Genomic DNA, 27,983 nt, shown 5'->3' with positions numbered 1-27,983 from the left:
TCAGTCCCTTCCACTGCAGCTCCTGAGAAAAAAATTACATCGGCTCAATCGTTTTTTTTTTTCCAGCCCGCCCTGCCGTCCCGTCGGTGGCTTCGGGCCCCCCCGTTCCTCCCGCTTGATTGGCTGCATTTTTAAGTGTCCTGCCGGAGCGTCGGCGCCCCGCCCACGCCTCCCCCTCACGCCTCTGAGTAGTTGCTCTGTCCGTTCATCTTGTCCTTCTTTAGCTTCACGCCGTCCACCAGCTCAAAGTTATAGTTCTCCAGGGCGGATAAGTTCCTGTCCGTCATGCTGCCCTGCGAGCAGGCGCAGTACAGCACCACGCCGCAGATGGCGCCCAGGAAGACGCCCAGGGCCGACATGGCGATGATGGTGATGAGGATGGGGTCCAGCGTCTTCAGCATGTTGCCCGGGCCGCCGAGCTCGCTGGTCTCCTGGGAGAAGGAGTCCATGGCTGTAGAAAGAGATAGAGAGAGAGAGAGAGAGAGAGAGAGAGAGAGAGAAGTATGGACACGAGTTATGTTTCCCTTCAACTGTCAGGTGACTTTTAAGTGAACGTGAAAATGGGAATTAGGTGGGTTTCTATCAGCTGGGTTAAAACAAATAAATAGAGAACAGAGAACAGAGAATGCAGAAAGGAAAGTACTTCAAGAATTTATTAGTATTGGGCAAGTTGTCATGCTATATCATTATTTACTCGACAAATGTATTTCCATCACTTTTTATCACATAATTTCTTGATCGACAAAAACCTTTCCTGCCTCAAACCAGCATAAAAACTTGCAATACTGAGGAAATTTGATCAAAATTCTCCATTTCCATTCGGCCTGAACAGACAGACAAGATCTCATGTTGAAAATTGGGTCACAGAAAACTAACAAAACAGCAATCCTTTGAGTTTTATACTGGTATTAGCTGTATATGTTTTATTCTCATTCAAAGGACTAAGGCCTAAAGATAAGAGTTCAGGAAGGGTCAATAACCAATTCTGGCCATTCTGGGCATCCATAATCATGATCACTTTTTAATTTTGAATTACCCTTGTTTCAAAAGCATTCTTTTAACACAAATACAATGTTGACCAAGGTAATTTGTTCTCTCTCACTATGCAGAAATGGAGAAAACACCTGAATGCCAGCGGACACCCAGCTCATGTTGGAGGTCAAATGCACCTGAACTCCTGTGGAGCTGTGTGCACTAAAAAAAAGGAATACATTCTACCAAAGTGAAATATTGCTTCAGGGAGGGAAATATCATAACGACAAAATGATAATCTGCAAGGTACGTACGTAAGATGAAGATCTCAGTCGGTGGAGACGTAGGAGCTTCTGGATCTAGAGGAAAGAAAACCAATCCTCGTTAGATTGAGGCACAGCGATCGCATATGTTTACCAGAGGTGTGACCAAGTCAACTTTGCTCGAGTCCCAAGTCAGTCTCAAGTCTTGAGGCACAAGTCACAAGTCAAGTCCTGAGTCTAAATGTAGAACACCAAGTCAAGTCCGAGTAAAGTCCATGTCATTAATGTCAAGTCTCAAGTCTAAATGTAGAACACCAAGTCACGTCACAACAAATCAAGAGTCCAATATCAATTTAATATCTTAAAGAAAACTAAATTTCTAGGACTTTTCAATGCAATATGGTTTTAATAGGATAAAAACTTGGTAAGAGCATCACATCAGTTTCAACTTCAATAAATTAAATTTCAAATACAAATTCAGAAAACAGCTGGAACAAATCTCATCACTTTCAATCTAAGTCATTTACACAAACACAAACTCAAGTCCCAAGTCAAGTCTCAAGTCTTCTCTTGATGCATCAAGTCAAGTCTCAAGCAATTCAAATTGTGACTCGAGTCTGACGAGTCCAATCATGCGACTCAAGTCCCCACCTTTGCATTTTACAGTACAGAACGGACCAGAATAGAATAGAATAGAATACAGTAGAGTATAGTAGAGAAAGGTATACTGCTCATATGAAATCTAAACCCTAGTCTTGACCTTTGACCTTTAAAATACTGCTGTTTTGCCTTTGCAGTTCAGGACAGTAGGATATATAATAGAATAGAATAGAATAGAACAGAACAGAATGCTGCCGTCACACACCCTTGCACTCCTCGGCGTTGAGTCCGTCCATGATCTGGATGTTGTCCACAGCTATGTGTCCTGTGCTGCGTCTGTCTGCGACTCCTTCCACCACCACCTGCATAACAACAACAACAACAACACAGTCAGCCTCAGTGAGCCTTGTGCAGTTTAAGACGCACAGCAGGAATAAGTCATGACTGCAAAGTGTCGTCCTGGTAGCTACGATGCTGGACACTTGTTGGTGAGTTGTATTTTTTTCAGATACTTCCAATCAATCAACCAAATTTGTCTATAAGGCATATTTAAAGCTGTAATATGGAACTTTTTGACATTAAAATAACAATAAATAACTAGGATGTATTTATACATGATCCCTCTGTGTCTGTCTCTGAGCCTGTGTGTTCATGGCAAAATCTTTCCCTTCTGCCTGAAATTGTTTTTTAATGATGTTCGGGATGTTTTGGGATATTTACCATTTGTTGCGACTATCAAGACGAGGCTAGTGGCCACTGCACTGGGAAGTCATAGCAACAACAACAATGCCAGAAAGCAGAAAGAAATGGAAGAACAGCGAATCTAAACGTCAAGACAGCAGCAATCAAGACCCGTCTAAGACACGGTCAACAACTGCATTGTTTTCTTTTTTTAATCAAATTGAAGTTTGCCTGTGTTTGCCATCCCAGCTTCAGACTAGACACTTTTTCAGAATAGATAGGCTGTTATGTCTTGGTAAAAATCTGTTTTTGTGTGTCTTTTCCTGATGTTTGTCCTATATCATTCTGTTCTATGGTTGATTGTTGATCGTTTAGATCTAGTTAGGCTCATTCTCTGTACAGTCCTTTGAGACATGCATATGATAAAGGGCTGTATAAATAAAAAACAAACTTGAACTTGAACTTCAAGATGAGTGAGTGAGAGTCGGGGTGGGAAACTGTATAAAAGAGGGCGGGACAAAAAAATACACTTGGCTGCCTCAGTGAAAGCTTGAATGTCATTTTAAAGATTATCTTTTTATTTATTTGATACTCCCAGTTGGGAAAGACAGAAAGAACTGGGAGAGAGAGAGGGGGGGATGACATGCAATGAGGATCCCAGGCCAGATTCAAATTACGGTTACATGTTATGGTTTAATGTAATTCCAGAGTGACTCATTCTGGACTCTACAGTACCTGATAGGAGGCGCTGGAGTGCGGCAGCAGCACCCGTCCCTCCCTCCAGCGGCTCCCCTGGTGGCCGCTGACCGTCCACAGCATCTGTCCCCCCTCCGCCTCCTTCCTCTGCTTGATGTGCAGCGCCCCCGCGTGCTCGCCGAACATGTGGTACCAGAAGGACATGCACAGGTCGGCGTCCGGCGCCGTGATGGGCAGGCTGGCCAGCTGCGCCGCCCACTCCCCCTCCTCCTCCTCGTCTTCGTTGTCGTCGCCCGCCGTCTCCGTGTCGCTCAGCTGCATGTAGATGAAGTTCCCCGGTCCGCCTGCAGGGGGCAGCGCAACACAAGGTAAAAACTGAGTGTGTGTTGTGTTGAGGTGATATAAGGGCTGCTGGCAGTTAGTAAACACAGTAGGTTCAGACAATTGCAGATATGTTACCTCCATGAAATTCACCTTTTTATGATAAATTCAAAGAAAGCACAGTCAGTAATGGCTATTGAAAGAACACACACCAAATTATAGTCACTTGGTATTAAAACATCAATGTAATGCTATTATAACAAAGAAAGTATTTGCTGGTTATACACTGAAGTTCATTCTATTCTACTGAATGCTAAATGTATATTTGTACTGTTGTAAGTGCTGCACTGTCCGCCTGTACAGCAGCAGACTGAATTAACTCTCCCTGCTAATCACTGAGTATAAAACAAACTCCCTACATTCACTTGGACATTAAATTCAACTCACTTTTTATTGTCTTCCAAGGTTTTTTTTTTGATGAAATCCAAGGCATGTTTTGGACATGACTATTGGTCCAAGTCTACAATGGTGAAATTATTTCAAGACTGCTGCTATGTCAATACAAATATCCAGCACAGGGTTTTCCACAGGATGTGAAGTGTTGATCCTTTGATTGATGAATGTCGGTGCTACATTTAAAGTGTTTCATTCATTTTCAAAATCTTTTAAGACCTTATTTTATTTTTTTCAAATCCACAAACTGTCAAGGTTTTTCAAGGATCATGGAAAGCCCGATCAAAGCATTCCCAAGTTCTGTTCTATTGAGTAGAGTGATATCTAGGTATAGTCTACTATTCCTTTGCACTGTACGCAGGTTCCTGTTGTCTTTGCACTATGTATATCAGTGTGTACTGTGTTACTGTGGTAGTTTTCCTTCCATGTCAGTGCCACAGCCAATGCCATCAAGAGAAAGTCCTGCACACTGATGATACTGTACTTGAGTCTGATTCCAATTTAAAAGCTCAGGCAAACTTCCTATAAAAGCCCTATTTGGAGGGATTACTTTAGGTGGGACAAAGCAATCATTTTCCTGTCTCAGTCTTTATGGACTGCACATAATCACGTCAGTAAGGATTCTGGACCCTCTTACCTACGGTTACTTTGGTCTTGTAAAAATTACGTCAGGAAAAACGAGCGCGGTCTGAATGAAAATCTCTGACTTCTTTATGATTCTGAGAATGTTTATGCCTGCAGAAGTCTGGGCACTGCTCAGTTTTTGCCTCTGTCCTTGGCTCGGACCGTCTCAAAATTCATTGTCAATGGAGCAGCTCCAGGCTCTACATGAGTATGACACCACAAATCAGTGGTTTGTAGCTTTGAGATATAGCTTTCCATGTTCACAAATTTGTTGGATTGTCTCAGACCACAGGAACAAGGTTATGTGTCCAGCGGGAATCTCTCCTGACAGCCTTGGCTTGTTTTTCTGCTTATTTTCCAATGGAAAAGAGGCACAGTTGCAAATTCAACAGCGCTAAGAGTTTATCATGCATTTAACAGGTAGAAGTTAAAACTATTACAACTTCTAGCAAAACAGCACCGTGCTTCAGATGGGTTTTCAACAGCTGCTTAGCAACAACAAGAGCCACAAAGAGTGCTTCTCAACCTTTTTCATATCGAGGACCCCTAATTTAGTCCACATTAGAGCCACGGACCCCCATTTGATGAGATTTTGTCTCTCGGACCCAAATCTGAGAATATTCTTATTGCTAGATATGATTTTGCCCAGAATTTCAAGACTATCTGTATTTTAGGTAGAGACATAACAGTGAAACTAGCATCAAAAAGGTAATTCTTCTACATTCTCTAATTGTGTTAACTTCTTGTAAATGAAGTAATGCTGAAGTTTAACTATTCATCAATTTGCTGGGGGACCCCCTGGAACCCCCTCAAGACCCCCTGGTGGTCCAAGGGCCCCACGTGGAGAACCACTGCCCTAAAGCATCTGTTGAGCAGTACTGGTTAAAAAACATGGGCCCACTGAACATAAGGGCCAACTGTCTCCTACCTGTGTGGTCCAGCGTTGGCTCTTTGTGGACAGCGGGCGCTCCGTTGGTCTGGATGAGCCACTCGGCCCCCGTCCCGCTCTCTCTGGTCCAACCGCAGAACGACGAGAAGTCAAAGTTACAGGCAAACCACAGGTACTCTGCAGGAAAGACGGGTGCTGGGTCAGTCAATTAGACATTTACATTCATATTTCTTTGGTGTCATGGTTTGGAAACCTATCTTTAAAGAACGGAAACTCTCTGAATCAGATTGCTAAATGGTCTAGTAGGCTGATTGGTGAGTCACAGCTTAACCCAGCAGCGTCCCTGCATATCAGACAGTTACAGGGGATAACTGGCTTGATTTTAAATGACGACTCCCACCCTCTGCACAGTGAATTTCAGCTTCTTCCTTCTGGACGAAGGTACATAGTCCCCAAAGTGCAGAACAAAGCGGTATAAATATAGCTTTGTTCCAGCAGCCATCACTCAGATAAACAAGTCTTAGCAACAGTGGTTTAGTGATGATTGGAACTTTGAGTACTTTTATTATGTTTGTCTACTGTCTGTATTGTTTCAAAAATGTGTGTCAAGATGGATGACTCTCTACTGCAAACCAAATCTACCTACGGGTACAAATAAAGTAACCTGAACCTGAACCTCATATTTGAGATAGAGCGCAATGGTAGACTAAGCTGAACTTCCTTGATGAGCACCAATAGTTAAGGGGTCAAAAACGTAACAAATCGTCACTGTCGGATGAAAATCTCCAAGATGCCTCCAACTTTTCAGGAACAGAGAAAGCAGCCTTGTTTTTTAGCTTGACTGCCATGTGCAAGTAAGTAAGGACACAATTTGAGTTCCAATGGGGGTTCGAAAGGTTTTCAAAAGCCCAAGAGGTCGGAAAACTCCCTCAACCCACAGAGCAGCGTGTAATCCTTCAGTTGAAGTTTTCAAATGAGAACCGGAAAATACCGCTGGAATTCCCCAAGTATTTTTTGTTAATTAAGCTAATAACCCCAAAACCCTACCTGTCACATTAATAAGCCCCTGCCTGCCTGCTTCTGTAAAAACATCAAGACAGCAAAATCAAATGTTCCTGGAACTTTGAACCGGTGGGCTCAGTTCTTAAAAGGCTGCTATGTGTCAAAGAAACTGTATGACTCACTCAGCTTACATTTTACACTGACTGTAAAATACTAGGAGTGTCTACTCTTTCCATGAAATAGACTGACCCGGTGAATCCAGGTGAAAGCTACGATCCCTTATTGATTTCACCTATTTCATTCGCAAAAATTCAAGAAGGGGAGATGTAGAAGAAGGAGAGGAGACAGATTGAAGGAGGAATTTTCCGAAGCTTTATCCAAGTTGGTCCTGCAGTTTTGCACTTTCAATGTATACTGTGTAGCTTGTGGGAAAGTGTCGTCATCACAAACAAAAGGCTCACACAGACAGACAGATTAGGGTGAGGAGGACGGAGACAGTGGCGATCCTACAGCATACAGCGCCGTGGGGCATTTTCCTTTACAGTCTCCACGAAAACACAGGAACCAAGATGTCACCGCTGAGAGAAAACAGTGCCAGCACATACATATGTTTAGGATCAGGACAGAGAGAGAGAGAGAGAGAGAAAGAGAGTGGAGGGACCTTCCACAGAGAAGGGCGTGGTGCCACCAACATGCGGATGTGGCCCCCGAAACCCCCCCCCCCCCCCCCCCCCCCCCCCCCCCCGCCATCCATGCCAGCAGTAGACTGGCGGCAGCGGTTCACCACAGCATCCACACAAATGCAGAAATCTCTGAACACTGGACATTTTGTTCCTTGCGAGGGCTAATAGGATGCAGAGATGACCGTGGAACCCCAAATCCACCACCAAACACACACACACACACACACACGCACGCACGCACACACACACACACACACACACACCCACGCACACACACGCACACACACACACACACACACACAGCTGTCTTCACGTGATGCTCTGCCTTGGCTAATTGAGACCCAAGAGGCCTGTATTCTCTCTTTCTCTCTTTTTCTCCACCTCAGTCTACATCTCTCTCTTTTTTCTCTTTCCCCCTCTCCTCCCTCCCTCCCTGTTTCCATCTCTCTCTCTCTCTCTGTCTCTCTCTCTCTCTCTTTCTCTACCTGTTTTTTCCCCTACACATCTTTCTTTATCTTTCTTCCCCTCTCTCTCTGTCTGTCCATTCATTCCTCTCAATCTCTTACCTTCTGTCTCTTTCTGTCTCTCTCTACCTCTCTCTTTCTTTGTCTCCATCTCTCTCTCTCACTGTTTCCATCTCTATGTCTGTCTATTAATCCCTCTCTAACCCTCTCCTTCTTAGTCTTTCTCTTGCACTCTCTCTTTCGATTCAGTTCAATTGCCTTACCCTCTCGCTCTCTCTCTCTTTCCACCTCAGTCTACATCTCTCTTTTTTCTCTTTCCCCCTCTCCTCCCTCCCTCCCTGTTTCCATCTCTCTCTCTCTCTCTCTCTCTCTCTCTCTCTCTTTCTCTACCTGTTTTTTCCCTCCATGTCTTTCTTTATCTTTCTTCCCCTCTCTCTCTGTCTGTCCATTCATTCCTCTCACTCTCTTACCTTCTGTCTCTTTCTGTCTCCATCTTTCTCTCGCTCTCTCTCGCACTGTTTCCATCTCTATGTCTGTCTATTAATCCCTCTCTAACTCTCTCCCTCTTAGTCTTTCTCTTGCACTCTCTCTTTCTCTTTTGACTCTCTCTCTCTCCCTCTCTCTCTCTCTCTGTCTGTTTCTCTCTATATATCATTTTTAGTTTCTCTTCCCCTCACTTTTACTCTGTGTCTCTATTCACTCATCTTGCTCTATAACCTTCTCTCTCTCTCCCTCTCTCTCCCTCTCTCTCTCTGCAGTCCATTCTGTGTCAAGGCTGAACAGTATTGGGAGAGAGGTTCATTTGTGAGCTGGGGCGATGAAAAAGCCATTTACTCTCTACTTGGAAGTGAGTTCCATTGTTCTTTCCAGCCACAGTCAGTAGTGTCGGTGTCACTGAATGATGGAGCCATCGGCTGAATTGACCCACAGATCTGGCAACCCTGTCCTGCTGCATTCATTTGTACATCTGACAGTAAAATATTCGGTTCAACTTGACTTTAAAGCTACAGTACAATTTGGTGTGGAAAAGGGAACGAAAGAGCAACGGAGGGAAGACGAGAGAGAGAGATGAGAGGAGAAGAAAAGAGATGAGAAGCAATGAGAAGCAATGAGAAGCGAAGAGCAGAGGAGAGGAGAGAAGAGAAGAGGGAAAGGAATGGGTAAAGAGAAAGAAAGAGCGATGTAGTTAAGATGAGACATAAAGAGATGAAAATAAAGGAGAAATGCATGAGAGGGATGGGAGAAGAAGTGCTGAAGAAGAAACTGGAAGTGGAAAATGAAGAGAAATTAGGAGAAAAACAAGAAGGGATGAGAAGAGAAGACAAGAAATAAAAAACACGAGAAGAGGAGAGAAGAGGGAAGAAAATGGGAAAAGGGAAAGAGAGCTGAGGAGATGAGATGAAGAGACAACGAGAGAAGAGAAGAAGAAGAGAGGGAGGAGAAAAGATGAATTTCTAAACATCCTCACCTGGTATGAAGTCCATGATAGGGTCGGACACTGTGGTTCCTCCTGCCAGACAGACAAAGGGGACAGTCAGAGGTCAGAGGTCAGAGGTCAGGCAGGCTGATGCCAACACACATTCAACAGAAATCATCACCACCCCTCCATGTAGGGCTGCGCAATTATTCAAAAACTATCAAAATTGTAAAAAACATTCTACTATAATTTCCAAGGAGGAATGGATGTTTTTTCTTTGGAGGGAAAGATGTTTCAAACAGCCTCCTAAACAAGTTAAAATCACAGAAAATGAGAAGAGATAATTGCATTCAAAGTGAGAAAATTCAAAGCATTAGCATCTCATCACTCCAAACTTTGGTCAACAATTTTTTAAGCACTTAAGAGAGAAATAATTTAGTGCACTTTATACTGCAATGGACATATTTAGCAAAAAAAGAAGAAAAAAGATGCTAAAGGATTTTTTGCCCTCCCCCACTGTCAGGTTTTCACAGCTGAGAAACTAGAGGAGGTAAAAAGGGATTATGCATTTGACTAAGTATGCCAGTAAGAGGGAAGATGAAGGAGAATTTTACATGGGGATGAGTCAGTTACATTTTACTCAAGACAGAGAAAAATAACAAAAACGTAAACAGAAAAAAAACACCCTTAAACGAAAACTACAACACTGAGCGAGGAGATAAGGCAGAATTTTTCATGGGCTGAGTCCCATGCGCTCCACTTATGTCAAAATTAGAAAGAAATAACAGAACGGTAAACAGGGAGAAAAGGATGGAGAAAGGAGTAAAGGAATGAAACGTCTTCTTTCATATCACGTCTTAAAAACAGACTCTTTCCAAACTTTTATAGAAATCGTTCTTTTGGCGGTTTTATTCTTGCTGTATTTGCCTGTTTTACTTTTCTGCAACCGTGTTTCACATCTAAAGCACTTTGTAAGTCAGTTTTAGGGGACAGAGGGGGCGGAGAAAAGCAGGTGGAATGTAACTAAGTGCATTTACTCAAGTACTGTACTTAAGTACAATTTAGAGGTACTTGTACTTTACTTGAGTATTTCCCTTTCATGCTACTTTATACTTCTACTCCACTACATTTCAGAGGGAAATATTGTCCACTACATTTATTTGACAGCTTTCGTTACTAGTTACTTTGCAGATTTAGATTATTAATACAAATTATAAATCAACTAATAAATTATGATATATTTTTATAGGTTAAGCTACCCAGCAGTGTATAAAGTAATTAAAATTAGCTCCACCTTTACCAGCTGCAACATTAAAGTGATGAACACATTAATGCATCAATAATTATAGTCTAATAACATGATATATATAATTCTGAAATGGGCCATTCTGCATAATGACTACTTTTACTTTTGCTACTTTAAGTATATTTTGATACTGATACTTTTGTACTTTGACTTAAGTAAGATTTTGAATGCAGGACTTTTACTTGTAACAAAGTATTTTTACACTGTGGTATTACTACTTTTACTTAAGTCAAAGATCTGAATACTTCTTCCACCACTGGAGAAAAGGGGGTTTACCCGTCTCGGTGTAGTAGTCGTCATGTGTCTCGGCCTCTCCGGGACAGTCCTGCTCCCCCTCCTCACAGCCGGTGGCGGCGGTCGTGCCCGGGACGGTCACCGGCGCCGTGGTGGTCGCTCCGAACGTGGTCATGGGAAGGGTGGAGGCGAGCGGCGTGGTGGGAGGAGGCAGAGTGGTGGGCTCTGGAGAGGGTGGAGAGAACGGATAGGAAGGAAAAAGTGGAGTGAGGGAATGAGAGAGAGAGGAGGGAAGGTGAGGGAGGATGAAAGAGGTAGATGGAGAGAGGGAGAGAGATGGAGAGAGAGAGAAGGACAGGGAGAGGATTAGGAGACAAATCTTGAAAGCAAGATGTAGTCACCAAACCCCAAAGTTAAACCATCTGGAAGTTCTCGTTCTCTCTCTCTCTCTCTCTCTCTCTCTCTCTCTCTCTCTCTCTCTCTCTCTCTTTCTCCATCTCTACGTCTGTCTATTAATCCCTCTCCAACTCTCTCCCTCTTAGTCTTTCTCTTGTACTCTCTCTTTCTCTTTTGATTCATTTCAATTGCCTTATCCCCTCTCTCTCTCTCTCTCTCTCTCTCTGTCTCTCCATCTCTCTCTTTGTCTCGGTTTCTGTCTCCGTCTCTTTCTATCTCTCTTTTTGTTTCCATCTCTCTATAATCTTGAAAGTAAGATGTAGTCTCCAACCCCAAAGTTAAACCATCTGGAAGTTCTCTCTCTCTCTCTCTCTCTCTCTCTCCATCTCTACATCTGTCTATTAATCCCTCTCCAACTCTCTCTCTCTTAGTCTTTCTCTTGTACTCTCTCTTTCTCTTTTGATTCAGTTCAATTGCCATACCCTCTCTCTCTCTCTCTCTTTGTCTCTCCATCTCTCTCTTTGTCTCTGTTTCTGTCTCCATCTCTTTCTATCTCTCTTTTTGTTTCCATCTATCCATAATCTTGAAAGTAAGATAGTAGTCTCCAACCCCAACCAAGTTAAACCACCATTCCTGATTGGATTAAAGTAATAATCGGCAACATTTTCATATCAGTAAATGTCCATATTTCTGCTCTCCATTGCTTGCTCCATTGTTTGTAATAAACAGAAGAAGAAGAACTGGGTAGTTAGCATGAGCGGCGATAGCCACCATGGCTGAACAGACGAAACGAGCGCCACCTACAGAAACAGAATACCCAAGCTCCGCCCACACTGTTTGATTGACAGGTGATCTGTGGGAAGTGCAGTGCAGAAACACCACAGCAATGAGCGCTTAGCAACAAAGATGGAGACAAAATAAAAAAAACTCTAGGATCTCGCGGATTACCACCCCAAGGTTTATCCATGTTTGTTTGGTTTTACACACCAGCAGATCCCCGGTGCCTCGGTTTGTGTAAAGTTTGTTAATCCAGTAATACGAGCTACTGGGGGCTGGAGGGTCGCTGCTGATAGCTGGATACCAGCTGCTGGCAGGTGACAAGGGGAAGTAGCCTGCTTCATGCATGCATTTTTACACTCTCTGCTGCAGTTTTTCATCCTATGATTGGTGATCAGTGTGATTTGAACGACTACATTTTGAGAAAACGCTAATGTTTGGGAGGACTGTCTCATTCAGATGGGACCAGCCGCTTTAACTCCTTGCTAGAGCAGTCCTGGGACATGAAGTTTGACATTTTCCTGTTTACTTCACTTCATAACTGTTAATCTTGTGAGTAATAAGAAGTAAGAAGCAATTTACATCTGGCAGGGGATCTGTGATGCTTTATCCACAATTCATGGAGTTACTTTTCCAATGGATCCTGAGATATGCCTTTTGGGCAACCTCTCAAATTCTAATCTTACACATAGTTATTCCATCAAGCTTACAGAAATCCTATTGGCCATTGCCAAAAAATGTATTGCAATGAAAAGTCAGATCTCCCATTGCCAGTTGGATTGTGGCTCTCAGAAGTGAACAGCTGCACACCTCTGGAAGAGATAACCTACTCACTAAGGAATAAGATGCATCTTTTCTATAAAATATGGCAACCTTTTATCAACTACATGGAGAATCTCCCATCTCACATGATTGAATGATCATCTGCATGGTCTCTCTATTCTCACCACACTAGTGTTGTAAAAAAACATTCTACTGTGGTTAAGGCTAACCTATCTCTCATTTGTCTGTTAATTTCTTTTTGAGATGTCTGTAATGTACTGTGAATGTTTTTGTACTGTCATTGTGTGGCTGTATGTTTTGTATACTTTTTGAAAAACCCAAATAAAATACTCTAAAAAGAAGCAATTTACAGATTAGAGGTGTTTTCATCACAGTAAAATAATGATGGCTTGTTAAATTCTACCGAGACAGATAGTGTGTGGATGTGTGGTGATGTGTGTTTATGGACAGGGAGCAAATTGAACTTGACGCATATGTATGTAAAAATCACAGATGGACTGAAAGTAATTAAGCTTCGTAAGAGAACGTGTTTGCAACATTTTGAGTAGGCTGGGGGTTTGCATTCAGGTCGGTGTAGAGGGAAGTAGAGCGGAAACTAACTGTTGCATCAACTGGCAGCAAGATTCAAAATTTCACAAAATCAGTTCAACGTCTTCGCTGCCAAAGCAATTTTTATGAGACAAAAAAATCTGACTGGACACAGACTGACAACCCAACAAAATGACAAATAGAAGTGACTGAGTTTGTCTCTCCCTTGTGTTCATGAGGAGCTGGCCGTATGTATATGATATTTATGTCTATTTGCTTCATTAACAAAACTGCTTCAGGGATTTCTGAGTTTCTGAGTTATACAATAAATCAAAATGAACTCCTAGTGAAATGATCTTGCAAACCTAGTCTTACTTACTTTAAAAGGGTTTTTGATATTAACTTTGATACTTTATGGTGTGAAATGGGCTTGTTTGGCTGTCAAGAGCTCTTGAGATCAAAGCTTTATCATTATGTACGTTAATCAGGCTGATAAGAAGCCCGAGGAACCATCAAGGTACCAGAAGGCTGTGATTTGGATAATTGGGTATGATTGCCAATGTGTGTGTGTGTGTGTGTGTGTGTGTGTGTGTGTGTGTGTGTGTGTGTGTGTGTAGATGTGCTGTGTACATGTGCAGGCGAATCAGAGTATATGTGCATGTATTGGGTTTGTGTGTTTTGTGTGAGTGTGTGTGTAGTTGTGTGATGCCTGTGTGGATGTTTAGTGTGTGTGGGCATGTGGGAGTGTGTGTGTGTGTGTGTGTATGTGTTCTAACCAGTCTGTTTGAAGTGTCTCGGTGTGTGTCTGAGTCTTGTCTCCTGAGAGAGACAGAGAGAGAGCGAGAGAAAGTGTGTGTGTATATATATGTGTGTGTGTGTGTGTGTGTGTGTGCGTGTGTTCTCTTTGTTCTCTCCTTTTGAAGTGAAACTGTGTTGATCTGGGACAGAAAGAGACGAGCTGCAGCGAATACCACTCTCTCCTTTTTTCTTCTCTTTCACTCCTCTCACCTCCTCTCCACACACACACACGCACACACACACACACGCACACACGCACACACACAGACTCTTGTCTCTCCTCTCCCCTCCTTTTCCCATCATTTCCTTTCCTTTCCTTTCTCTCCTTTACCCCTCTCTCTCTTTCTCTCTCATACACACACACACACACACACACACACACATGCACACACACACACACACACACACACACACACCCCTCTCTCCTCGTCTACGCTGCAGTCTGGCCTGTTTTAGCTGATTCTTATCATTCTCCCTACAGGGCAACCAGATACTCGAACCAGACCAGAGAGCCTCCATCCTCCCTTCCTCCCTTCCTCCCACCCCTACTGTGAGAGGCCGACCCCTCCCTCCCTCCTCACACACACACACACACACACACACACACAGTAGAGATAGTCGCCTGCCCTGGCATGCGTCAGCCTTTTCTGTGCTCGCTCTCCCCTCTCTCTCATTTCACCGAACACTTGAGATAAGCAGCCTGAAGAGTAAGCAGTTTACTGTTTAATGATGGACTGACTGACTGGTTCACTGTCTGACTGACTGACTGGTTTACTGTGTGAATGACTGACTGGTTTACTGTCTGTCTGACTGACTGGTTTACTGTGTGAATGACTGACTGGTTTACTGTCTGAATGACTGACTGACTAGTTTACTGTCTGAATGACAGACTGGTTTACTGTCTGTCTGACTGACTGACTAGTTTACTGTCTGAATGACTGACTGGTTTACTGACTGACTGACTGATTGGTTTACTGACTAAGTGACTGCCTGATCGAATGAGTAATTGAATGATTGGCTGATTGACTGACTTGCTTACTGACTGACTGACTGACTAGCTAACTGATTTATTGACTGACTAACTGACTGGTTGACTGACTGGTTATTCAAGATTCAAGATTCAAGATTTCTTTATTGTCATTTTTTCTTGCACTTATGTACAATCAAGAATGAAATACCGTTCCTCCTAGACCTACAGCGTACATAAATAAATTAAAATAGAGAGTTAAAAAAAGCTCTTATAAAAAACATTCACAATATCTGACTGACTGACTGACTGTCTGGCTGACTGACTGGCTGCCTGAACAACTGACTGGCTAATTGCTTTACCGATTGAGTGACCGACGACTGGTTGACTGACTGGCTGACAGGGAGCAAACCGACAAACTAATAATATAAAACCACAGTGATTGTCATCTTCCTGAACCACAACCCACTCAGCTGTGTGATCCTGAGTGTTTTGACTGGTAAATGTGAAGCAGCATTTCACTCAGCTGAATTTCATTTAGTATTATTTCTCCTGTGGTTCATGACAGTCCGCTCCGTTCACAACCAAGAACAACTCTCCCGACGCCAGAAACCACAGGAGCGTTCCCCTTTAATATCAGCCGCAGCGAAATACACTGATATTAAATGTAATATGCTGAGACAAATTGCCGCAGGGAGGACAGTTAAGTTTTCCAGTGCAGTCTAATCTAATCTCAACTTGCCCTACTTGCTGTTGGTTGCATGTAATGTTGGCAATCAAGGAATCTAAGGCTGCTCTTCTGATGCACTCACTGGAAATTTCTTTGGACAACAGCTAAAGTTAGATGTCTAAAATGGAAATGTAAAAAATATAAATGTAAACTGAGACTACACATTTATATTTACACTTCAGGCGTTATGTGACGGACTTATCCAAAGTAACTTAGAGTGGCCGCAAAAACAGAATAAGGTTCAATTCTTAAGCTGATGACACACAGGCAAATTTTTAGGGCAAATTTGGCGCAAAATTTGCCGGCAAAGGGCAATTATGAGTATGAGTGACTGGGCAGTTGGAGGAATGAATATGATGAAATAACATACTGCTGATATCGCTGTCATCTTATTTTCCAAAATGTAATAATTTCATAATTTTACCAAGTTTATCCACTACAATTTCATAATGTGTGGATTGCCCTAAAACTTTGCATGTGTATCATCACTTTTAGATCAGCAACATACCGTGTATTGCTTTTATCATTGAAATTTTTATGTAGAGCACTTTGTAAACTCTGCTTTTTGATAAGTGCTTTACAAATAAAGTTTATTATATTATCATTATAAAAGGAACCAATAGTAAGTAGTGCTAAGGCAGTAGATATGACAAACCAAGGGCCCAAAGTGTTTGGGCCCTTGGTTTGTCATATCTACTGCCTATCTATATTCCTTTCTGAAACTAAGTGTCACCGGATGTTTCATTGCTCGACATTTCAAAAATACAGATGAACGAATCTGTTAAGACGACATGGAGCAGCTGACTTCAGGTATTTACCACATTTACAGCGGAGACACAGTGGAGGTAAATGGGACTCACCCTCCAGCTCGCACCCCAGCAGCTCCAGCCGGAGGCCCAGGCCCTCGTTGGTGGCCCTCTCCGGGTAGATCCTGACGAAGCGGGTCAGCAGGGGGCCCACGGCCTTCAGCTCCGGCGTGTCGTGGTTCTGGTTCCCCATGAAGATCTGAGGGAGAAGACAGAGACGGGCGGGTCAGGGTTAACTCTGTTTGTCTTGGAAGTTAATCGAGTTTTATTGGAGTTCATCTCACCATAATTAGCCACTTAGAGAACTCTACCGGAGCGTTCATTTTATTACAACGCGTTTTACAATTAAGTAACTGCGTGTTTGCGGGGGATTTTATATATTATGTGAGGAAGAGATGTAATGAGAGGCACTAAAGTCGCAAAACGCAACGACCGATCCGACCTGGGGCAAACGCTGGCTGCAGATAATCCTTTGTGTTCGTTTTTTACTGCTCAGTGTACCAGATGGGTGGAGTTTACAGGGCGCCTGCAAATGTCATCAAGGTACATCTAAGACTTTTCAAGACCTTTGTAATGCCCGTTTGAATGAAATATAAGACAAATTTCGCAAATGAAATGAACATAAAACTGAAAGACTGCAGACTCTAAAACTGAATTGAAGACTTAATGCTGTATTTAACAGTATTCAATGACTTTTGAGGCCTTGAATTTAGATAATCAAATTCAAGACATGTTTAGACTTTTGTTTACTTCATCAGGACAATTCAGATAGTGTCAGGTAAATGATCAATCACAGCCAAATAGACAAAATTGACTTTCAAATACTTTCCTGCAATTGTCTGCGATTAAACTTTCTTGCACTCACTGCACTGTCCTTTGTGGCAAACCCCATCCATCTGGCGCCGACAAGAATAAAACATAACATGTATTTGCACTTGACTGTTTGATCTGGGTCTGCTTCTAATGTAACATCGATCTGTTTGATAAGAAACTGAAACAAAATGAGGGGAGAAGAGAAAAAAAATAAAAAAGCCAGGAAATCAGAGCCAGAGTCCCGATCCTTTCATATTTCTGACATGGAAGCAGCACAGATGAAAATGGTTACGCCGCTCACACACTGGGAGCCAAGGAGCAGGACAGCAAACACACCAGACACACTCCTGCCAGGCTGAGCGGCTGAGGTTTCCCTCACCGCTGGCTTCTTCAAAGGCTCCAGTGTGGCATTGTGTGGATGCAGTTAAGATGTGACTGTGTGTGTGTGTGTGTGTGAGAGAGTGTGTGTGTGTGTGTGTGTGTGTGTGTAGAGAGAGAGAGCACTTTTACAGTAATACACCAAATTTTTAGGAGATTGGCCCATTGGTTTAGTGATGACATAAACATAAACACCAAAATCATCCATGTGTCCCTGGTAGATCATTTGCTCTGGTACTTTAGCATTATTAACCCTATGTTGAGTGATAGTAGGCGACTAGCATTATCTCAAATGTGATAAAATGATGATAAAGCTAAATGGTAAGTCATCTGATTTGTGGCTAAGTCTGGCAGTTTTGTGCAGGAGATTGGTAAAATGTACACAAAATATGACAGAACATTAATGTACCGTTTCAAACTACCAGGGACTACTTTCCCCGTTTATATAGAAAATGTGTACAGCTCACAAATCACTGCAGAGCGGATGAATACATGGTTGCTCATCTGAAATAGTTCCAGAAATAAACCTTGGCTACATCAGCTGTGTGGAGTTAATGATAATTCATTTTTAAACTTTATGAATCTACAGGCCATTAACAACTTTGAATTACTAAAAGCGTCTTACTTAAAGTAATGCTAGTGGCCTGCTATCACTCAACATAGTGTTTGTTAAAGTGTTCGCATGTAGCACCAGTTTGTTTTTATCACTGAACAGGGAAGCTGACCAGCGGGTAAGCAATCTCTTGGTGTATTCCTTTAAGTGTGTGTGTGTGTGTGTGTCCATGCATGTGTCTATATGTGTGTGACAGAGAGAGAGTACATTCATTTGTGTGCACTCATACCTGTCCACATATATCCACATATATACATTATTTGTGCTTTCTTGTGTGTGTATGTGCACTTTTACATATGTTCTGTATATATGCACTCATATATATACATGAGTGTGTGTGTGCTTGTATGTATGAACACACTAACACGTGTATGAATGCCCTCATATTTATGCATGAGTATGTGTGTGTGTGTGTGTGTGTGTGTGTGTATGAACCACATGTACCACCAGGGCCTCACTGAGCCTTCCTGTCTTGTCTTTTGAAGCGGCTTTATAAAAAGACACAGGAAACGGGCCAGAGAGCCAGAGAGAAGGGACAGAGGAGCGTCTGCATCTCCGTCTGCACCGAATCAGCAGGAGTCCGCCGGCTCGCCCCGTCGCCGGCCCTGCCATCTGGAACACATAGAGGAGGATGTCGCACCAACGGGGCCGGTCCAGGCGGAGGAAGGAGGAATGAATTTCCTCTCGGGGATCAGAGAGGGGGGGAATCGCTTTAATCGCAGAGTGGGGTTGGGAACCGAGACCGACGGGTTCTAATGTTTCCACAGAGCCGAAAAGGATGGAGAGACACTCGCCGTATCACTGCTGTGGTGTTTCTACAACACTCCTCCCCAGAGATCAAACAGTGTGGGCGGGACTCTGACGATTTTCTGTTGATGCAGTTTGAGTTTCTCTTTTCTTTGTCTGTTCAGCCATGGTGGCTATCGCTGCTCACGCTAACTACCCAGTTCTTCTTCTATTTATTCCCAAAAAACACACATTCTGCACTGCAACAATTGTCCATCTCAACAAGTCATTTAGTCTCATATTCAGCCTTCAAATCTTATTTTTCTTAAACCAAGAGAAAATTTCTGCCAGTGAGATAACTCCACTTGTTTCTAATGCAGTTTCACTTATTTCTAGAAAATTCCTGAAACAAGTGAAACTGCATTAGAAACAAGTGGAGTTATCTCACTTGTTTCTAATGCAGTTTCTCTTGTCTCAGGAATTTTTTAGAAATGAGTGTCAATATGTTGAAACAAGTCAGAAAAAGGCAGATCACTGCACTACTATCAATAAAATGACACTTGATTCTACAAAATTCTTTAAACAAGTTGATTTGCATTGGAAACAAGTGAAATGATCAAACCCCATTGGCAGATTTTTTCACTTATTTTAAGAAAACTATGATTTTAGGATTTTGCTTCTAATGAAAAGGGCATTACAAATTAAATGTATTATTATTAAATGACTCGTTTTTTTTCTGTGTGTTACCTGAGCATCACTATATTGCATCCCCACCTCACAGCCACTCGCATACACAGTGTACAGTTATATGATGTGTGCAGTTTTATAGTCAAAAGCATTGTAAGTCAATAATAAGACTGTATGGTATGGACAGTTAAAGGTAAGATAAGTAAGATTTTTACTGTCCCATAGCACAAAATGACCATAATATATTTAAATTTATTTCAAAGTCAATTTCTTGCCTGGACTCTGTTTTGGAACAAAAAGTGTTTTTAATCTTTTCAATCACTTCAGGTACAGGCTTCATATTTTCGGGGTCCTATTATGGTAATACATATAAAAAAAAAGGAACCGATAAGGGAATCAACACTGATACGATCTTATCGGTTCCCAGCCCGATCACAGTTTTATGATAAATACACAGGAAGGAGTGTTGGCGGCGTCGGTGCAGCAGTGTAGTGACAGCAGAGCTTCACAGTGCATACTAACACACAGGACCTCGCATCCAGTGAGAGGGACAGCGCCGAGCCGGAGTGAATCAGCGAAAGGAGAAATCAATCGGCAAGTGAGAGGTGAAGTGATAAATAAATGAATGTGTGTGTGTGTGGTCTGGTAAAGCTCGGTGGACGGAGCGAAGCACAAACACTGAGTTCACTGTGCTTTCTTTGGCTCATTAAGTTCTACTGCGATTATTTTACACACACTAACAACGCTGTAATCCATACTTTTCATTTATACACTCTATTTAACATGTTCCGGTGTTGTAATTGTCAGTTGTGTATCTCTATATAACTCCCAATTTGCTATATTTTTGTTTAAACTCTATTTTTCTTTGCTCTATCCTGTTACTATTTGCTGAAAACGACAGAGTTTCTCCACGGCAATCATGAAAGTTTCATCTTTCCTTATCTTATCATGTTTTTCTTTACTGTATCCCGTTAATATTTGCTGAAAACGACGCACTTTCCCCAGGGCAATCATGAAAGTTTCATCTTTCCTTATTACTTCTGCCAAGGAGGTTATGTTTTCAGTGCCGTTTGTTTGTCTGTTTGTTTGTCTGTTAGCAGGATTACGGAAAAACTACTGGCCCGATTTTCATGAAACTTCGTGGAAGGGTGTAGCATGGGTAAGAACCCATTAAATTTTGGAGCGGATCCGGATCCGACTCACAAACAAGCAATAATAGCACGAACCTTGGCGGAGGTCTGCGCTCTCTGAGTGCAATTCTAGTCTTATCATGTTTTTCTTTACTGTATCCCGTTGATATTTGCTGAAAACGACGCAGTTTCCCCAGGGCAATCATCAAAGTTTCATCTTTCCTTATCTTATCATGGTAAAAGAGGGGAATTCAGAAAAAAGCATCCGCCAAACAGCATAGTTATGTTCCACCAAACGGCACAGATATGAATAGCAGTCTGTAATTTTGGGGCTAAGTGCTGCATTACAGGAGCGGTGTTGTGGCTGCTTCAGCGGTAGTTTGATAGCTTCCAGGAATTACCCTAAGAGGAGGTTTACTTTCATGTCAACAGCCTTTTATCTGGCTACCCCATAATTCACTTCTCATTGATCTGGACTGGCCTGCATTGCCATGCTGCCACTGCTGAATGAGAGAGAGAGAGAGAGCGAGCGGGTGGATATGACTGTGAGATAAAGAAAGAGACAGAATGTGACGGGAAGCCAAATGTGTTTTTGAAAAAAACGTGGATGTAAAAAAAATGGCAGCATTTCACGGTCGGAATTGAGCTTGGAACGGTCGAGCTTGGAAGTATGAGGCTCCGCATGGGTTCAGAGTAGTTTTGAGAAAGTTTTCCAATCCAATATAAATCAAATAATAATATAAATGGGCAATGAATATGATTTTTACTGCCCCATAGCACGAAATGAGCATAATATATCTGTGGGGGGGGGTTGAGAGGGTTATTGGCCAGGTGCTGAGATTCAAAATTTATTTTCCTCTCCATACTCTCTCTCCTTTAGAACAAAAACTCCCAAACACTCCCAACATTGTTGCTGTACCTCCTCTAAAATCCCCCTTAATGCCATTTGGCCCCTTTATCAGTTACTGTCTAAACAGCTGCTGAGCCGTCTGCTGTCCCGACACAAACACAAACACAAAGCCTGACAGGCGGACCAACCTTGGGCTTGGTGGTGTTGTCCTCCTTGACGATGGTCCACTCGTCTCCGTCCAGGCTGTGTCCCACCTTAAACCTCTTCATGAAGACGTTCCTGTCGCGGTGTTTCCCCCCCTGGATCACCACGCCGCTCACCAGCTTGTCCTGGCCCAGGTCCACCTGCAAGGGAACATGGGAGAGGGGACGGTAGGTTGGTTAGGGTTAGGGGTAACGGGCAAACTGACTGATTGAATGACTTATCAATGGCTGACACATTGTATACTGGTGTATTTGATTGATCAATACAAATACACCAATATACAGGGACTATCTGGATTTACAGTGGTGCTATCTGAGTGTTGCACCATGGGTGTAAAAGTCAAACACAGTAACCTGATCATCCTGTACTTCCCTAGAAAAACAAAGGACAAGGGAAACAAGAGGTAGGAGGTGTATATGATAGTTTTAAGGTATGGTGGCATGGATCCACACAAAGGCGACACTGCTGTCACCGCATGATATTTGATTGTTTTCTTTTTCTTTTTCAGTTGAACAAATTGTTTATTGCAGCAGTATTGTAAAGAATATGTACTCGAAATTGGACAAGAATCGCGAGAATAGAAAATTTCTAATGATAATTTAATTAAAAAAGACATCACATCACAGTCTAATTTATATTGAAAAGAGTACATTCCATCAAATAATGTAATATTTTACTGATCCTTGTAAGGAAATTTGCTGTTCATTTTCCCCCTCCACAGGAAGGTCAGAGGTCAGGCTCAGCTAGAGGAATATCTCTGGAGCTGGTAGGGATTCAGTGTCTTGCTCAAGGACACTTAAGCATGGTGGAAGCTTGGTCGTCCGGTGTAAGGACAGCCACTGGGCCCTCCTGCCGCCCCAACATTATAACATGATATTTTGCCCATGTGCCCCCCCGCCCCAGCTGTAACCCCACCTGTAGCCACTCGTTCCTGAAGGGCTGCTTGGTCTGCTGCTGGGTCCAGCCCGACCTCCCGGTCAGCAGGCGGGCGTTCTCGGCCACCCAGCCCCGGTCGGCGTGTGACGAGGCGCTGATCTGGGCGTCAGAGATCTGACCCGACACCATCCCCAGCATCCCTGAACACGGGTAGTCTGTAGAGAGAGAGAGAGAGAGAGAGAGAGAGAGAGAGAGAGAGAGAGAGAGAGCGTACGGTGAGGAAGGTCAGTGCCGTCCTTTGCCTCGTCACCTGCTTGGTGGGCGGTTTGAGTTAATGTCTAAACTCAAGAGTAAAAGCACCAGAGACTCATTTATCCTCACTTGAATTGGATTGCTTCATTTGCACATGAAGTGACACAGCCTCTTGTGTCTGTACAAGCACTTAGTTTGATGACTGACTTCTTATTGCACTGTTGTGAGCCTGACTCCCTGTCTGCCTTATCAACTGGTGACTACACCTACTGTGTGTTTTTACTGATACCACTACTGATACCACTACTAATACTACTACTACCACTGCAACTACTACTGCTATTATTACTGCTGCTACTACTACTACCACTGCTGCTACTACTACTGCTATTATTATTGCTTCTACTGCTATACTACTACCACCACTATTGCTATTATTATTGCTGCTACTACTATTACTGCTACTACTACTACTACTGCTATTATTACTGCTGCTACTACTACTGCTACTACTTCTACCACTACTACTACTACTGCTCCTATTAATACTACTACTGCTACTACTACTATTGCTACTACTACTACTAGTAGTGGTACTGCTACTACTTCTACCACTACTACTTCTACTACTACTACTACTACTATACTTCTACCACTACTACTGGTACAACTACTACTGCTCCTATTAACACTACTACTACTACTACTACTACTACTACTACTACTACTACTACTACTACTACTACTGCTACTGCTACCATTACAGTAGTAGTACGGGGCAATTTGTGATGATTGATTAATGATTGATTAATTGCTTTATTGCACACAGTGTAATTAGGAATTTGCTTCTTTGCATGTCCCTCTGAGATACACATATCACATCATACACATTTCACTAGCGGGCTACAGGGTCAGAGGTCAGGGGCTCAGTATCTTGCTCAGGGGCGTTTTGACAGTAATGGATACCGTTGTTGGGATCAAATGCGTGACCTCACAGTTACGGAACGGTCTCACAGTAATAAAAACACCAGGAAACATACTAAATCCATGATGAATGCGGGACGGTGGGAGAATTTAGCCGCGCTTCATTTAGTTTTCTCGGAAAACAAGAAAACTTAATGAAATGCATTAATACTTGGAACGATATAATCTGTTCATTGTGAGCCAAGTTAAATCCATTATCCAGAACAAGCTAAATCTAATATTCTGCCCTGAAACAATCGAACCCTCAGTGCGATGTTTGTATATCAAAGCACTACATTTCACAAATGCTTCCAGAGTTATGTCTGGCGCTTACCGGCAGTTCCTGTGGATGTAAATTCCTCCACAATGTGAGATCCATTGTGATCGGGTTTTATGACTGCTCAATGGAAACCCCCTCTGTGTGTGTGTGTGTGTGTGTGTGTGTGTGTGTGTTCTTGTATTTCTGTATTTTATGAGCACCAAATGCCCTCACAAGAATAGAAAGATGAGGAAAACGGTCACTTTGGGGGACTTTCCTTCGCTTTTTTTGCCGTTCCTCACTAGGATTTGGGTTTTACGGTTAAGATTAGAGTTAGGATTAGGTTTAAATTAGGGTAAAGGTAGTTAGCTAAGGGGTTAGGACTTGGGTTTAGGGTTAAGATTAAGATTAAGGTTAGGGTTAAGGGTTAGGGAATGAGTGTAGTCAATGAAGGTCCTCACAAGTGTAGTAATACAAACGTACGTATGTGTATTTGTGTGTGTCATGTTTTTATCTGTGGCGATCAATGCGTTTCTACATGAAATGACTGCCTACCATACACACACACACACACAAACATACATGCTCTCCTGCATGATTTCCCGTTAATGTGTGTGCATGATAACCAGGTGGAGGCCACACACACACACACAGACACACACACACAGTCACAGTTTCCCGGCTGCGTCGTTATATTCTCTCACCTGTGTCTAGCGCTCTGCCGCCTGGTCTTCTATGACTAAGAGTCTAATATCTACTTTACGGAGCTCTCCTACTGTGAGAGTTGCTTGCAGCGCATCAAGGACTTGGGTTTATATAATGTTAGAGGATGAATAATGAGTCAGCTTGATTCTCCACCGCTCCTCTGTAATGAATAACCGTGTCCTTCTGTGGGAGTTTTGCGCTCGCCTTGGAAGCGGTGATTATTTTAAATCAACAGAGGAGCTGCAGGAGATTCTCATCCGGCAGCCAAGGAGATGCTCGGCTGATTCACGACGTGCAGAAGTGAGACGATGTCATTACAGGACGAGAGTGTGTGTGTAACTGAGTGTGGGGTCTGAAATTAATGTTTTGGTTATATCGAGTACTGTTGCACTTCATGATGAATTACAATAAATATTCATAAGTTTAAATCTAAAATTCTATGAAAAATGGCTGGGAAAAATGATGCTTGACAGGTATTTGTTTTTAGTTTACAAGCCCTTTGCAGGTGAACCAAAAAGTTACATTCAGGCACTGTGAGTGTATGCATAGTGTGTGTGTGTGTGTGTGTGTGTGTGTGTGTGTGTGTGTGTGTGTGTTTGGTGTGTAGAAATGATACAGTATTAGCCCAAATAGCCCTTATTGCCATACGCTAACAAGTAGTCCGTGAGCTAGTGAATCCTCTGTCTTTGCGATGTTTACATCCTTTTCTGTAGATTTTTAGAAAGTAGATGTAAAAAAGAGAAATCAAATGTGTGTGTACGTGTGTATGCGTCTACACTGCATATGTGTGTGTGTGTGGGTTAGATTAGATTAGATTTAGATTACATGAAACTTTAATGATCTTAATGATCTTAATGATGCCCGTGGGGACGCTGTGGGGGCGCATTAATCAGAAAATGTAATGTAGGAATGAAAATATGCACAAAAAAAAAAAGTCTTCCAGTACTAGCAGGATGTGCAATATAACAGCAGCAGCATCTGTGGAGTTGTGCATTATGAACAGGGGGAGAATTATTAAAAAGTGTGTGTATGTGTGTGTGTGTGTGTGTGTGTGTGTGTGTGTGTGTGGCTTAAATTAACTTTTTGGTAAACTGAGGAAATTACCTGCCAGGAAACTTTTTTACCGACCTAACTAATATACATTTTTCATAGAAATATGTCTCCCTAGCCACTTTCAGTGCTATTTTGGATATAAATCTGATACTGAGTGTTAATTTAAAACTTGCTCACTCACTTATATAATGGATCAAGATGGTAAGATGTGTGTGTGGCTCTACATTATGTACAGTATGTGTGTGTGTGTACCTGAGGTTCTGCAGCCGTAGATCTCGAAGCGCATGCAGATGCCTTGCTCCCAGGACATGGGCCGGATGCGGATGTAGCGAGCCAGAGTCTGCTTGGGCAGGAAGGACCGGGCCTCCTCTGTCGGGTTGTGGTTCCCCTGGAAGATCTGATGGGACACACAATAAGAGACGCATTACTTCAAGATCAAGTTCAAGATTGTTTGTTTCTACAGCCTCCATTAATGCTTCTATTACTTTGTTACTCTTACTTCTGCTACTGCTATGATCTCCTCTACTACTTCTACTGCTATAAACTGATAGTACTACTACTTTCTGTACAATATTGTACCTGCTGATGAAAGTGATTCTGATTTAGTACTGTTCAATTCAAGTTTATTGTCACATACATTTAAAAAGTACAATGTACATTCAAATGCAATGAAATGCATCTGCCCTGGCTCTATCTCAGCCTTTAAAAACTATATATAAATAAGAATAAATAAAAAAACAAAAACAATAAATAAGAAATCCCACAAATAATAATCACTATGACTAGTGGTGGAAAGTAACTAAGTACATTTACTCAAGTACTGTACTTAAGTACAATTTAGAGGTACTTGTACTTTACTTGAGTATTTCCATTTCATGCTACTTAATACTTCTACTCCACTACATTTCAGAGGGAAATATTGCACTTTTTACTCCACTACATTTATTTGACAGCTTTAGTTACTAGTTACTTTGCAGATTTAGATTATTAATACAAATTATAAATCTACTAATAAATTATGATATATTTTTTATAGGTTAAGCTACCCCGCAATATATAAAGTAATTAAAATTAGCTCCACCTTTACCAGCTGCAACATTAGTGATGAAGTGATCAAGTGATGAACACATTAATGCATCAATAATTACAGTCCAATAACATGATATATATGATTCTGAAATGGGCCATTCTGCATAATGACTACTATTACTTTTGCTACTTTAAGTACATTTTGATGCTAATACTTTTGTACTTTGACTTAAGTAAGATTTTGAATGCAGGACTTTTACTTGGAACAAAGTATTTTTACACTGTGGTATTTCTACTTTTACTGAAGTCAAAGATCTGAATACTTCTTCCACCACTGACTATGAGTCACTATGTAAAATGCTACTGCAGAGAACTGTTGGTTACTGCAGACCTTCAAAGCGCTCACTTAATTTAGTCAAAACGCAGATTAGCCATCAACCACCCTCAGCCTCGGAAAATATTGACTGAGCTATCGACCGGGCTCGTCCCTGCCCATCGATTAGAACGCAGCCTCCTTCATTACTCATCAATAATAGATGGTTATGGGTTGTTGTGACATAAACGACTCGTCATCGTCATCACCTTCTGTTTGGAGCCCTCCTTCACGGTGACCCAGTCCTCCCCGTTGGAGCTCAGGTCCACTTTGTAGGAGCGGACAAAGTAGTGCTTCTTGGTCTCTTTTGAGATCGCTCCCTGCGTCCCGACAGCCGAGACGAAGCGGAGAAATCCCAGATCCACCTGGAAACACAGAGGACACACGGGACAGGTCAGTGGAGACATAAGCAGTCCAGAGGTTAGAGAAGTGGATTTGTGACTGGAGAGGTGTTGTTGGTTATAATCCCCGGGTTTTGCTGGGAAAATCTGGATGGAGGAAGCGAATGAGAAACGCTCTCCCCTCCCTCAACAAGGAACTTAAAGCATAACTCCGGCCATTTTTGCCTTGGACCCTACTTTCCCATCACTTTTCATCATACTGATTGATTCTGACCAAAATCTTATCAGTTACATCACACTACAGAGCTACTTACATCTTTCTTTCCTGGGTAGTGGAAACT

At 42.3% G+C, this 27,983-nt stretch overlaps 1 protein-coding gene across 1 annotated transcript; it reads right to left on the bottom strand.

The window, feature by feature from the left end:
• Nucleotides 1–176: 176 nt before the first annotated feature.
• On the bottom strand, nt 177–27,666 carry LOC139657527 (neuropilin-1a-like; the record flags this gene model as incomplete). Its single annotated transcript, XM_071535408.1, has 12 exons — nt 177–451; nt 1,287–1,331; nt 2,101–2,197; nt 3,252–3,556; nt 5,539–5,676; nt 9,117–9,158; nt 10,648–10,830; nt 16,445–16,589; nt 21,776–21,931; nt 22,707–22,882; nt 26,152–26,296; nt 27,511–27,666. Coding segments are annotated over 12 exons (1,863 nt in total), but the record flags the coding sequence as incomplete, so codon positions are not given.
• Between the last annotated feature and the right edge of the window lie 317 nt (nt 27,667–27,983).

The sequence above is a fragment of the Centroberyx affinis genome, unplaced genomic scaffold (assembly GCF_046629955.1).
Source record: "Centroberyx affinis isolate AG114_WGS23_722 - 3 ecotype Tasmania unplaced genomic scaffold, CSIRO-AGI_Caff_v1 ptg000177l_1, whole genome shotgun sequence".
Taxonomy (NCBI): Eukaryota; Metazoa; Chordata; class Actinopteri; order Beryciformes; family Berycidae; genus Centroberyx; species Centroberyx affinis.
Note: the sequence above shows the minus strand (reverse complement) of the source record. Positions and strands in the feature narration are given on the sequence as shown.